At 53.3% G+C, this 14,105-nt stretch overlaps 4 protein-coding genes across 4 annotated transcripts; 2 read left to right on the top strand and 2 right to left on the bottom strand.

The window, feature by feature from the left end:
- Positions 1-163: 163 nt before the first annotated feature.
- On the bottom strand, positions 164-4,922 carry IUM83_04713 (putative cohesin subunit; the record flags this gene model as incomplete). Its single annotated transcript, XM_067928810.1, has 8 exons — positions 164-1,750; positions 2,453-2,572; positions 2,652-2,836; positions 2,904-3,778; positions 3,841-4,106; positions 4,180-4,292; positions 4,364-4,647; positions 4,777-4,922. 8 exons carry the CDS (start codon positions 4,920-4,922, stop codon positions 164-166), a joined length of 3,576 nt encoding a protein of 1,191 aa, XP_067796194.1.
- Positions 4,923-5,080: 158 nt separating this feature from the next.
- Positions 5,081-7,411, top strand: IUM83_04712 (Beta-xylosidase/alpha-L-arabinofuranosidase 2; the record flags this gene model as incomplete). Its single annotated transcript, XM_067928809.1, has 1 exon — positions 5,081-7,411. One exon carries the CDS (start codon positions 5,081-5,083, stop codon positions 7,409-7,411), a length of 2,331 nt encoding a protein of 776 aa, XP_067796346.1.
- A 1,136-nt stretch (positions 7,412-8,547) lies between these two features.
- IUM83_04711 (DEAD/DEAH box RNA helicase) lies at positions 8,548-11,196 on the top strand (the record flags this gene model as incomplete). The annotated part of the gene is made up of 2 exons (XM_067928808.1): positions 8,548-10,251; positions 10,462-11,196. 2 exons carry the CDS (start codon positions 8,548-8,550, stop codon positions 11,194-11,196), a joined length of 2,439 nt encoding a protein of 812 aa, XP_067796196.1.
- An 880-nt stretch (positions 11,197-12,076) lies between these two features.
- On the bottom strand, positions 12,077-12,790 carry IUM83_04710 (Protein kinase; the record flags this gene model as incomplete). Its single annotated transcript, XM_067928807.1, has 1 exon — positions 12,077-12,790. One exon carries the CDS (start codon positions 12,788-12,790, stop codon positions 12,077-12,079), a length of 714 nt encoding a protein of 237 aa, XP_067796195.1.
- Positions 12,791-14,105: the final 1,315 nt, after the last annotated feature.

Below are 14,105 nucleotides of genomic sequence, written 5' to 3'. Positions count from 1 at the left end.
CGGGGTACGATTGGGCGGCCGCTGCTCGTCGAAGATGGCGCACACGAGGCCGCGCTGGTGGTCTGTATTAACGTTAGGAAGTTGCTGTTGACTAGCTGGCTTTCTTTGGCTCTTGCAGCCGCACTTGACTTGACTTGCCCGCTTGGTTCCTTTTTCACATCCTTCAAGCTCGACGTCGTTTACGACGCTTTGGTTGTGTATCCGTATGCTCGCTTTCGGCTCCTGAGTTCTGTACTTCTTGGTCACTCTCCTCGCCCTTTGTTTTGTCCTGTTGATGCGCGCTGGATCGTTTGCTGTGCTTTTGGTCTGCAACCTGCTCGTTGTCGCTTGATTCTGCGTCTTCGGTACGCCGCTGTTGTCGACGTGGTCGTTTCCGGAGGGGCACGGAGTCCGTTGTCGACGAATTATCATCTGCCACCGCGCGTTTAAGCCGTGGTGACCCTTGTCGACTATTATGGTCGACTTGCTCCCTGTTGCCCGCCTTCCTACCGTCCGCGTCTTCTTCTACAGCTGCACCGTGGTCACTCTCCTCGTTCTCTTCTTCATCCTCTTCTGCAATCGATGTTCCCTGCATCGGAGTAGGCTCCGAACTAGCGGATCGGCGTTTGCTTTTCAGAGGAGAAAACATCACATCAGTAGATGCATGCCTTTTTCCGTTCGCAGTGCCGTTGGTAATGAGTGATGCTTGAAAATCGAACACCGCCCGCCACTGCGGGCCTAGGTCCTCGCTGTCATCTGGAATATCGCTTAGTGCTCGGAAACGCTCCATAAAATATTCGCGCAATTGTCCCGTACTTGAGTTATCCAGACGAGATACGTACACCCGCATAGTCTCCAAGAACTCGAACTGGGTTGGGTGCTCTAAGGAGTAGCGGACGCCTTCACGCATAAATCGCAAAAATGGCGCTCGCAGCGATGAAGGGATTTTTCCAACACCGAGAGATTGACTGAACCTTTTTGCTAGCTCTCGCAGCTCTTGCTCGCTGCTTTCCACCTTCTCCCTCAGCTCGTCTTGCTCCGAAACCTCGTCTTTGTTGCTCTCGCTCGACACCGCTGATTCGAGATCTTGTTTCCAGATGAGAATGGAGGTAAACATTTGTCGGAGTGCAGTCATTTGAATCTCGAGATAGCGCACAGGAGCATCTGACTTCACTTGTTTGCCAAATGCTTTCACAACCTCAACACTCTGTTTTCCACTCGACGTGAAATACTGTAGAACTGCCGCGGCTTGGTGTTTCTTGCTTGGATTACACAGTGATACGCGACCAAGCGCGACTAACAGCTCAGCTTTGCGTTGCTGCTTCTCTTTCCACTCACGGATAGCATCAGCTTTTTCCTTTGCAACGGCAGGATCAACCTCCACCATATCGTCTTCGAATTCTGGCTCCTCCTCTTCAGCATCATCCATCTCACTTTCAAAATGCATTTGCGTGAGTAGAACGAGTACTTTCGGCAAGGACCACTCCAATGCTTCGAATGGTGCCGTCGCATCGTGAAATTTCTCCACAAACAAGCATCGTACGTCGCAAAACGTCAGAAAGGCAAAACGTTGTGCCTCTTTCACATAGCAAACCACGTCCTCGTCGTCAAACTCAATCTCTTCCATCGATTCCACTGATTGCGCATCAGGTGTTTCTTCATTGTCCTTGTGTTCTTCTTCCGAGTCCTCCTTAGATCGAGCCAGATGCATCTCCAACACCGAAATTAACGCTTCTTCTAGCGTGGATCGCGTCCGACACACCTGTTGAATCTGAAGCAGGACAGAAGGATCGACTTCATCGCTCGTTGAGTTATCGCGCTTTTTATCTTCTTCGATAGTTTTGAAAATTGGAGCGGTTGTCCACAATAAATCGGAATAAATAATTATCAAGCTGTGCTTGATGGTGCCAACATGCCGAAACCCCTCATCCATCCCGGAGACGAATCTTGTTCGTCGACGTAACAAATCCCCCATCGCCACGACAAGTCTGTCTATCCGTCCTCGCGGCAAACCAGGTTCAGTCTGCTTGCCACCTGTGTCTATTCCAGAAGAAGCCAAATCTTGAGGAAGATATTCGCGGACATTTAAGTACCTCACCAAGCATTTGAGACGGCACAGAGCAATTCGCAGACCGTACTCAACGTCTGAAATATCTTTGGCTTTTGCACCCTTCCTCCTCTTCCCTTTTGTTTTTTTGCTGCGTGTTGTTGGCGTATCATTATCAGACGTAGCCAAAATCTCAAAAAGCTTTTCATCAGCTTCCAACAGACGCTCAATTTTGTCCATGACCTCTTGCACAAGTTCATGCACTATCACTTCTGCTTCACGCTTCAGTGACGCATGCTCAGTTTGGATCAAGTGAGTAATAGACAGCGATAAACTTGTCAGCAGCTCTTCGTCGGAGTGTAACAGATACGCGTGCTTTAACTTCTCAAGTAGCTCTTTGATTTGGCCGCTATGGTGCCCAATCACCTCACTCTTCAGCGATAGCATGGGAATCAGCTGTAAAAGCAGCTCCAGCTTGTCCGAATCGGCTTGATATAAAAGAAACAAGTTGGGAATATCCTTGCAGTAAGCCACGGTAATGTCTTCCTAAAATCAGGACAAACCCATAAAATCTGTTAGCACAGCATCCTGCAAAATGATAGCTCGAAGTGAAGGTGGAACGTACTCTCAACTGTTCAGATTCTTTCTTGGTGGCAGCACTTGCACCTCGGTTTATATCATTCCCAACCAGTTTGTTGATGGACGCAACAAGGAGGCGTAGCAAGATCGTCTGCTGCTCGCTACTCAAGTCTGGGGCACTCTTGTCCACTAAAAGCAAGTTTGTTAGTAGTCGCCAGTCCTGAAGGACAACTGTACAGAAGCATAAAACAAGTTAGAAGTGAGGCTTCATATCAGCATCGGAATATTTGGAACGTACGGCAGTCATCCAACCCCCAGAAAGCATCGACAAGCGTCACCACCGCAGCCTCTGGTATACCGTGATTTTTAATGTACTCCTCCGCGAACTCCACTAGTGCAATGACTTGAGTGTTGAGTTGATCTTTTTTCAGTTTAGCGTCCTTCGTCTTGGAGACAGCAACCCCAAATGCATCATATTGAAGACATACAAACTCCGCAGCGGCCTTGCGAATGTCTTCATGCGCTGCATCGAACACTAACTTCTCGACGGGCTGAAGCTCTATGTCAGAGCTAATAAGACTGCGCTTATCAACCGCGATCAAAAGATGGATGCTCTCCTCCACAACAGCATCGTCCACGTCGTTGCAAAGTTCCAAATAGCGCGGCAAAAAGCGAGATGTAAAGAGTTCCAGTTTTTCTGTGAACGCGTCATTCTCGTACAATTCACACAAAATTTCGACCACTTCAACACGGACTGATGCTGATTTGTCGCTCAGGAGCCAGCCGAGATACTTCAAGAAATTATCCTTCAGGAACTGATCTGGCAGAGTAATGATCCAGTAGCCAAGGCACTGTATGCTTACAACACGAATGTCCGGCATGACATCGCGATACCGATGGACGACGACTCCAGTGAATATCAAATTGACGAGCTCCAGCACCTGCTGGAAGCGGGTCTCGTACAGTGTTTTGTTGTCCTTCAGCAGCGCGATTTTCTGGTTATTTGGGCTCTTGTGAGCGCCAGATGTTGTACCAGGCGAGTTAGTTTCCGCGTTTAGCTGCCTCGTTGAGATCGCCAGCTGCTCGGAAATGCTCGCCGCCGTTCGCACCAAGGAGTTGCTGAGCGCGAATATAGCTACAGTTGACGTGTGACGAATCGGTCGAAGTTCGGAGCTGCGCACCATTGACACGTAGTTAGTACAGTAAAAAAAGTGATCATGCTATCGTTGCTTTACCTCGACAACGTTGTCAACCAGTCGATGAAATTGTTGGCAATATCCGACGTAAACAGGATTTCGCTCTCATAGCACTCCTTCACGAAAACCTCCAAAAACTCCTCAAAATTGCGCTGGAACTTCTTCATGCCCTTGCCTCGAGACGTCAAAGGATACTCCCCGTTTGCGTTCTCGAGATCCTCCAACACATGATCCGCCAAGGCGCTCATATCCAGCTGAGCCAACGGCTCCGATTCAGGTACACATTGACCAGTTCCTCCGCAAGCCTAGCAATATTCACAAATCAGTCAGCATCTCCAGCGTCAACGTCGCGATACTCCATCGCCTCAGTTTCCCTACCTGCAACACGAGATTCAACACTTCTTTCGTGGCCTTCTCGTCGTCTTCTTCATATCGGTCACGCCACTCGCTCAACAAGTTCTCAAGCGACGCCTTGCCGCTCTTAATCGCCTCTACACAACACAATAACTCGCAGCGTCAGCACTCCAGCATCGCATTCGAACGTGTTCCTTAGAATACGCACCAAACAGCGAGTCTCCGTCATCCTCAAGCTCGTTGTCACCCGCTGCCGGTGCTGTAGCTAATGCTGCGCCTTCCTCCGTCTCTGTCGTTGATGCATTCCTCTTGCTTTTCCTCGCCTCTCCAGCCGACCGCAAGTTCCGCGTCTGGCTCCACGGCGATCGCTTGCGCCTGCCGGCCCTGGCCTTGGCCTGAGGCGTCTGTAGCGCTTTGCGGGCGCTTTTGGGCTTCTTCACCTTGGTCCCCGACGGCGTGAACTCCTCGTCCTCTCCCTCCGGCCCTTCCTCGCTGCGGTCCACAGCACGCACACACGCACACACGCGCGTTAAGAAGCTGCAGTTATGTTATACAAACCCCAAGACGAACGGAGTCTGGACGCTCCAACGACCATCACTCTTGTGCGCATTTTTGACGTACCTGCTATCTCCGCCCTGCTCGTCGTCCACGAGCGCGTGCTGCTGCTCTGCTTCGGCGTCTGCCTCGTCGTCACTTGCGCGCTTGTCCTCCACCTGGTAGATCGGCGTGGGCTTGCGCCGCAGCCGCGAGCTGCGCCGCTCACTCATCGTCGCTGAGTGCGGAATCGCCTTGGCGGCAACAGACAGAAAGGAAATCTCCCTCTAAACGGTTGACCATCACTCTGTCGTTCTTATACAGGGAGTCGTGGCTGCCAGTCACAACTTCAACCACCCACCTGCTGGTCATTCGCCGATCTTCCTCGAAGATGCCGCACCTCCGTTGGCTTCTGTCGCTCTTGGGCGCGTGCACGGCCGCCACCTACACGGACAGCGTATGCGACGACCCGAAAGTGTCCTCGCTGCCGTTCTGCGACGCGTCGTTGCCCGTCGACGCTCGTGTAGGGGATCTGGTGGCCCGCATCCCGCTCGAGCAGGCCGTGGGGCTCCTGGTCAACAAGGCGTCGGCCGCTCCCAGCGTCAACGTGCCCAGCTACGAGTGGTGGAACGAGGCGCTGCATGGCGTGGCGCTGTCTCCTGGCGTGACGTTCAAGGACCGGTTGACTGCGGCCACCAGCTTCCCGCAGGTGCTCAGCACCGCCGCGTCGTTCAACCGCACGCTGTTCTACCGGATCGCTGAGGCGATTTCCACCGAGGCGCGAGCGTTCTACAACGAGAAGGACGCGGGGCTGACGTTCTGGACGCCTAATGTGAACATCTTCCGCGACCCGAGATGGGGACGCGGACAGGAGACCCCGGGGGAAGACCCGTACCTCACGGGAGAGTACGCGGTGGCCTTTGTGAGAGGCCTGCAAGGAGAAGCGATGGAGGGTCATGAAGACCAGGACGAGAGCAAATTCTTGAAGGTTTCTGGCTGCTGTAAACACTTTTCGGCCTATTCGCAGGAAGTGCCGAGGCACCGCAATGACGCGATCGTGACTAAGCAAGACCAAGCGGACACATACTTTCCTGCGTTCGAGGATTGCGTGAAGCGAGGCCACGTGAGCTCTATCATGTGCAGCTACAATGCAGTGAACGGCATCCCATCTTGTGCCGACAAAGGACTACTGACGGATTTGGTGCGCGGCCAATGGGAGTTTGACGGGTACATCACTTCGGATTGCGAGGCAGTGGCGGACGTGATCTACCATCACCACTACACGCAGTCGCCAGAGCAAACATGTGCTACGACGCTCGACGCAGGAATGGACCTGAACTGTGGAGAGTTCTTGAGACAACACCTTCCGAGTGCAGTGGAGCAGGGCATCGTTTCGACGGAGATGGTGCACAGTGCTCTGAAGAATCAATTCCGTGTGCTGATGAGGCTAGGCATGTTCGAAAAAGGAACGCAGCCGTTTGCCAACATCACCAAAGATGCGGTCGACACGGCTGCACATCGGCAGGTCGCACTTGAAGCCGCTCGCCAAAGCATCGTGTTACTCAAGAACGAAGATAACACCCTGCCTCTGGCCATTGACGCTTTCTCTAAAGACGGGTCGCTTGCACTTATTGGCCCACACTTCAACGCCAGTACTGCGCTACTTGGAAACTACTTCGGCGTGCCTTCACACATCGTCACTCCACTGGAGGGCATATCAAATGATGTGCCGAGTGTTGCGCATTCGCTTGGGTGCAAGGTGTCAGGGGAGGTGCTACCTGACTTTGATGAGGCCATTGAAATTGCCAAGAAAGCCGAGCGAGTGGTTGTCTTTATGGGTCTCGACCAAAGCCAAGAGAGAGAAGAGATCGATCGCTACCATCTCATGTTGCCAGGCTTCCAGATCGCACTACTGAATCGGATTCTTAAAGCAGCTTCGCACCCAATTGTCTTGGTGCTTATCTCGGGTGGCAGCGTTGACTTGTCAGATTTCAAGAACCACCCCAAAGTTGGAGCAATTGTTTTTGGCGGGTATCTTGGACAAGCTGGTGGGCAGGGTTTGGCCGACGTGCTGTTTGGCAAGTACAACCCGGCTGGAAGGCTAACACAGACGTTCTATGACTCGGACTACGTGAACACAATGTCGATCTACGATATGCACATGCGCCCGACGTTTGTGACGGGTAATCCAGGCCGTACGTACCGTTTTTTTAGTGGTGCCCCGGTCTACGAGTTTGGCTTCGGGTTGTCGTATACCACGTTTCACAAAGCCTGGTCCATCGAGCCGCCGAGTGTGCTGGATGCTGCACTGCTCACTCAGCAACTCCAGGGGAACGCACACAGTGGAAGTCGTTCTTGCGTGGCATCGTTCGAGATCACAGTGACGAACTTGGGTAACGTTGACGGTGCAGATGTCATCCTCATTTTCGCTGAACCTCCTCAAGCTGGGGAAAGTGGGCGGCCGTTGAGGTCGCTGGTGGCGTTCGAGCGCACGGTGTTAGTTAGCAGAGGCCAAACAGCCACGGCAGATTTCTGCCTGGAAGCCAAGGCGTTTGCGCTCGCCAACGAAAAAGGCAGTTGGGTTGTCGAACAGGGCAACTGGACCATTCATGTGGACACGCTGCAGCATAAGGTGAACGTGCAAGCACCCGTCGCTCGCGAGCCAGCGGCCGTTGAAGAAGTTACGCGCAAGCCGCTACCGCGCGGAGCAGTGTGGGCTTAACCAATTGCTTGAAGAGTTAGGACACCCGAGGTCACAATGAGGACTTGGTCCACTTCTATTACGAGTGAAATCCTTTCCCTGAGAGCTCGTTGGCTGAGGATACGGTAGTAAGTGCATTATGAAAAAAGCTTTAACGTTTGAAAAGGCTCGGAACCTTACATTGGTTACGTCCTAGGCTAAAACATACTGGAGTACCTGACTGAAGTCGACGACGGCGGCATCTCTTGTGTAAAGCAGCTACCGAAGGAAGGAGCCAACACGACACTTTTTCTACAGTAGAGATGGCGTTTGAGGGAGGCATGAACATTTGCAATCTTCAATCTACTTCATACGCAGAGATCTTCTCAAAAAAAAAATTGTGTTCGGACTAACTGGTGGCGCGTGAGCCGAACAAGGTGAGATGACAAGAAATATCTCTGGTTAAAGAGATTTGGTTTAATGGGGCTACAGGTTTTGACTTCTCGTATGGAGACGACTCACTCTACTTAATGGGGCAGCAGGTTTTGACTTCTCGTAAGGAGGCGACTCATTCTACTTGACCCTCGTCACGGATTTTGGTGGCCTTTAGTGATAGTCAGTGACCACTTCGGACGAGGCCTCCCACAAATTTGCACGAACGCGTTTCAGAGGCCGCTCGTGGCGCGCCCTGCCTCACATATCAAAATCCAAGCGAGAATTAACTAGTGTCGTTTGCCCCTGCATGCGAGAAAGAAAGAAGCACGAATTATGCTTACGGTTTCTGCCCGGCATCTCCGTGCACGGTGCTTTTCCAGCGGGCCGCTGGCAACGGGCGACGTCCTCGTCCACGAGGTCATTCATTCCGTCCTCTTGTCTTTCGGGCGCCTCCGCAAGAGCCATCCTATTGTTGGCCGGCTCCGTCCACGGAAAGCAGCATTGGTCACGGAAATTACCGTGTCCACTGATAGTGTCCTCCAGCGTCCTCAGGTGGTGACTTCAAGTGGTTTGATGGACCCTTCTGTCAACCCCCATTTTTTACGCCAATGAAAACACGAGATCACCGCACTTCACCCCTGATTGGCGCAAACTGCGTCGCCTAGCGCCTTCCAGTCAAATGTTGCCTTTGCCTTTCAGTGCGGAATCGTATTGCTGGCTGGCAGCAGCAGATCGCAGCGACTATGGGCAAGAAGGCGCGCCAGCAGATGCAGCAGCAGGAGGACGAAGACCTGGTGATGACCATCGCGTCGGACGACGAGCTGCCCGACGCCGAGGACAGCTCGGACTCGGAGGACGAGCAGGAGGCGGAGCTCAAGGGCGCCGTGCTGAGCCGCCAGCAGCGGCAGCAGGCGGCGCAGCAGCAGAGGAAGGAGGGCGAGATCGCCGAGGACTTCGAGTTCGACGACGGCGGCGCCTCCCACTCGGCGGGCGGCAGCTCGTGGGACTTCACGGCCGCCATCTCGCGCATCGACAAGATGGAGAGCGGCATCCCCACGGCCACCAAGCGCACGTCCATCCAGGCCAAGATCGAGAAGCGCCGCAAGGAGAAGGAGGCCGAGAAGCAGGCCAAGAAGGAGAAGAAGGCGGCCAAGCTGGCCAAGAAGGAGAAGCAGCAGAAGAAGGAGGAGGAGGAAGAGAAGAGTGGCAGTGAAGAGGAGGACGAGGAGGAGGAGAACAGCGACTCCGAAGAGGAGAAGGACGGTGACAGCGACAGTGAGAGTGAGGACGAGAAGGAGGAAGACGATGAGGAGTCGTCGGACGATGAGAAGGAGCAGGACGTGGAGGAGGAGGACGTGGTGGTGGAGGAGGAGCGTCTCCAGTCCGCACTGAAGGACAGCAAGAAGGACCAGCAGTCGCGCGAGGAGCTGGTGGACGCGCTGGAGAAGAAGAAGGCTGCCGAGTTCTTCGAGTCGGACCCGTTCGCCGCGGAGGAGTTCGCCAAGACCAAGTTCGAGACTTTCGCCGACCTGAAGCTGTCTCGCCCCATCATGCGCGCCATCTCGCACATTGGCTTCGAAAAGCCGACGCCGATCCAGCAGCGCGCGATCCCTATCGCGCTCACAGGCAAGGACATCTGTGCTAGCGCCCAGACCGGTAGTGGTAAGACCGCTGCCTTCTTGCTGCCCATTCTGGAGCGTCTGCAGTTCCGCTCGCGTCGTGTGCAGTCCACGCGCGTGATGATTATCTGTCCCGTGCGTGAGCTAGCGACGCAGTGCCAGTCGATGTTCGAGCAGTTGGCGCGCTTTACGGACATCACGATCTCGCTGGCTGTCGGTGGTTTGCCTCTGAAGGCTCAGGAAGCTGAGCTGCGCAACCGCCCGGACGTTGTGGTGTGTACCCCTGGTCGTATGATTGACCACCTGCGTAACTCGAAGAGTGTGCACATGGACGATCTGGAAATTCTCGTGTTGGATGAGGCGGATCGTCTGTTGGAGTTGGGTTTCACGGAGGAAGTGCTCGAGCTGGTGCGAATGTGCCCCGTCCAGCGCCAAACGATGTTGTTTTCAGCTACGATGACATCGAAGGTCGATCAATTGATTGACTTGTCGATGAAGCGCCCTGTGCGTATCAGTACGGACCCGTTGTTCGACATGGCCAAGCACCTTGTCCAGGAGTTTGTGCGTATTCGTCCGAACCGTGAAGATGACCGCGAAGCCATTTTGCTGGCGCTGTGTACGCGCACGTTCCGCACGAACACAATTGTGTTCATGGAGACCAAGACGCACGCGCACCGTATGATGATCATTTTCGGCCTCGCAGGCATTAAGGCTGCGGAGCTTCACGGCAACCTGCAGCAGAGGGAGCGTCTGGAGGCGCTCCAGAAGTTCCGCGACGGCACGGTGGATATTCTTCTGTGTACGGATATCGCTGCTCGTGGTATCGATGTGCGTGGTGTGCACGCCGTTATCAATTACGAGATGCCCAAGGACATTACGACCTATGTTCACCGTGTCGGTCGTACGGCCCGTGCTGGCCGCAACGGTCGTGCTGTCACCCTTACGAGTGAGTCACGCCGTCTAGTTATGAAGCAAGTGTCGCGTCACTGCAAGGGCTTTGTCAAGTCCCGAGCTGTCCCTGACCCTGTTATTGCGCAGTGGAAGGCCCGTATCGAGAGTATGCAGGAGGACGTTAAGTTGGTGATGCACGAGGAGACGCTCGAGAAGCGCATGCGCGAAGCCGAGAAGGAAGCGACTCGCGCTACGAATCTGCTCAAGCACCGCGACGAAATCAACTCGCGACCTGCTCGTACGTGGTTCATGTCCGAGAAGGAAAAGAAGAACGTGAACGAGCGTGCCGAGGAAGAGCGCCGCGCCAAGTTGGAAGCTGCCAAGGAAGAAGCTGAGGCAGCGGATACGATGTCGCGCGCGAAGAAGCTTAAGCTCATGAGCCACAAGAAGCGGCGGTTGTTTGAAATCCGGGAGCGTGAGGAGCGTATGCTCGCGGATTCTGCTCGGGAGGAGGAGGAAGGTAAGAAGGGCAAAAAAGGTGTGTTTACCTCAATGCACGTTGCTGGTGCGGCTAAGCGCGCGAAGAAGGCACAGCAGGAGAAGTCCCGCTCGCGTGAAGAAGAGTCTATTGCAGAGATGCACGAGCGCAAGCGGCTCAAGCGTGAAAAGGCCCGTGCTGCGCGTAGTAGCCACGGCTCTGGCGCGTTCGATGTGGACATGACCCGCGACGGTGCCCCAGCCCCGAAGCCGAGGAAGGAACGCGACGCAAATGCCGGTAACAACCCCTTCGAGTTTAAGGAGAAGATCACCGACTACAAGAAGCACGCCAAGAAGGGCTCGGGCTCCTTCAAGTCCAAGGCCAAGTACAAGCGGCGCAAATAGACGTAGAAGCGCCACCTAGCTTCTGTTCTCAGCAGATATGTACTCATGTATTCATCCCTGGAGTTTTTGTTGCTTAACCGTACGTTTCGAGACGAATATCGTGAAGTGCATCGCAGTTCGACGTGCAAGCACGGAGAAATCTTAATCGCGGGGAGGGGGGGTTGACGAAAGAAAACGACTTTCCCAGTTGTGTAGACCAGTCGATCTCGCGGTAAATATCAACTGCCCACGGATGGCTTTCAAGGATGGCAAGTGGCCATTCGGTTGGGAAGGCAAGCAAGACGAAGTCCTCATCCCGATGAGAGCTGCGTGCATCAAGATGAGTGAAATTCTGGCATGTGCTGACGAGTACGCAGGGAGTGCTCGTTTGGTGGCGGGCTGATCTAACCACCACCTTGTGTTGTCATATGTTAGATTTAGGAATTCGCCACATTCGTTTCGACTAGCTTTGCCTCGAACGTCCTGCGGCCACCCGTCACTCGATCTGGAACGCAAGCGCGATACCAGCAGCTTCACCAAGCCGACAGCGGTAGTGCTTGCACTCTCCACCTGGCCTTTCCGTTGACGGAGTTGGTCCTATACCGCTACCGCTGGACGAAGCACACGCCATGAAGCTGGTGGCTAAATGCGAGAAGTCTCCGTTCGGCCACAACATGGACACGAAGCTTGTTGAGAACGGGAGAGTCGGCAACTGGTCCCAGATCAAGTGGAAATCAAGAACCCGCTTTGGCGAAGCTGAGTGGAACCATTGCAAGTCGACTGGGGTACAAATCGTCAAAAGTCCAAGAAAATAGTTCTGCTAAGGCGCTAACTCAACATGAAAACTTAACCTTACTGCAAGAGTCTGCGTACTTCTCTGTTCATGCTTCAGTGATGTTCTTCACGCACCGCAGTCCATGAGCTCGGTCTCCGCAAGTTCGTGCTCCGAATCCGCCAAGGCCTTCTCCAAGGACGCGAATTGCTGAACACAGATCGTGTCTTCTGACTCTGCGGCGTTTGCCTCTCGCTCCGGCACTGCCATGCCCTGGACTTCCTGTTCAACCGGCAATCGGCCGCTGGTAGGGTCAGTCTCCTTTGCTTCAGCAGATTCATCAACGTCGTTCCTGTTGGCGTTAATTTCCATCTCCGTGAGCTGTGATTCACGCGCGGGGACTGGTCCTTCGTCACTTTCATGTTTCGGAGAGAATTCACCGTACGTCCTCGAACTGCTTATCGGAGCCTTGCTGCCGGCCATTTTCGGCGCGCACTCGGACAAGTGGAGGCTGTGTCCCTCAATGTCCACTCGGTTCCTCGGATCGATCACGTTCCTAAAGAGCCTGAGGTCGCCATGGTGCCACAACTTCGTTTGCATCCGTTCAAGCACTGCGTCCGGGTGGAGCATGGCTGCCTCTTCCTGTAAGAGGCGACACTCCTCACATTTTTCAGTCAGTTGCTTTTGGACGATGTTGATGTCGTCGCGCACGTCCCTAATTTGTTTCTTCAACTCGGCATCATGATCATTAATCCTCGAAATGAGGCCAGTGACTTCCGGCAAAGCAAACGCAGACGAATCAGCGATTTCCACCGCCTTGCGCTTGCGGTCTTTGCGCTCCATGGCAAAAGCTGTAGTGCCGTTGGAGATGCAGCGGTGTAAGGAGTGAAGTAAAGCGCCAAAGCAACACTCGTTAGATGTCGGTTTCTCAGAGTTATCCTCTACGCGACAGGGCGCGAGATTGACAAGCCAAGACTTGAGCCAAAGTATCTCTTCCGTACGAAGTTCTACACTTCGAACTTTGCTACAGACACCGCGCCCACTTCCGACACATGGGTACACGGATAATCTTCCAGAGCGAAATGAAATGTTGCAGGTAATTTGATTTAAGGAATCTATACCTGCAAGGTTGAGAGTCGAAGCATTACATCGCCTACCTCTACGTCGTCTTCGTAGCTGCACCCATCAGTGTCAACTGGGGTGTCCTTGGGGCCCAAGTAGCAAATGCCAGTGTGGCGGAAGCAGTTCTTGATCATCTTCTTCCCCGTTATTTCACGCCAGACCTCTTCACTCCACCGCATAGCTTGCGTCATGGCCGGGCATGCCTCAGCCATCCGTATAATGGCTCTCTTGTGGCCAATTTTGAGCCACCGGCCCATTGCTGCTTCGCTTGTTCCAAAGTGAGTGCCAGCAGCAGCAAGCACTGGGTGAAGAGGCCCTCGGGGCCTATCATTTTCCCGCGCAAAATGGTCTCTATAATTTAATTTTTGTTTCTGTATAAATATAGCACGGGTTATTGCCGTACCCCCGTGTCGGAAGTGACCGCGCAGACTGTAATTCCAACTTCGCCGATGTGTGACTGAGCTGTCTGTATTTTTTCTTTGTTAAACACAATGGACGAGAAGCGTAAGGCGGAGGGCCAGCCTGATACGTCGGCCAAGAAGCGGCGAGTGGACAAGGTGGACACAACTCATGTCAGATGTGTTTGTTGAACTCGAAACTTAACCTTTTGTCTCCAGGCCGAAAGCGTACGGGTAGCAAGGGTACAATCCTACCCGTACGCGCGGCCTCCGATAGTTTAATATGAAAGTTTGTATAAAATTACATATGGATAGCAAAATCGCTACGCGGATACGAAATCCTAGATCTGACGATCTTAGCCTACGTTTTCGAGGTATTTTGAGGAAAACTTGGTTAGCAAGTTTTGGTGCGTTCCTTGCTCATTTCAAGTATCTCGAAGTTGTTTCTAAGTCTCTAAGTGATCATCTTTCCACTGTACTAAGCCGTTTCTCCGTTGCATCTCAAGTTTTCTCAAAACAAAAATTTGCAGATTTTTATCGATTTGTCCAACTTCCGACAGCTGATGCGTAACTCGAATCGATCCAAGGAAAAAGCTGAGTACTCTTCAGGTTTTCCTCTTTCTCCTCATCTATTTTGT

Source organism: Phytophthora cinnamomi, assembly GCF_018691715.1.
Source record: "Phytophthora cinnamomi strain GKB4 chromosome Unknown Contig17, whole genome shotgun sequence".
Taxonomy (NCBI): domain Eukaryota; phylum Oomycota; class Peronosporomycetes; order Peronosporales; family Peronosporaceae; genus Phytophthora; species Phytophthora cinnamomi.
The sequence above is the reverse complement of the archived record's forward strand: the minus strand, read 5'-3'. Positions and strand labels throughout refer to the sequence as shown.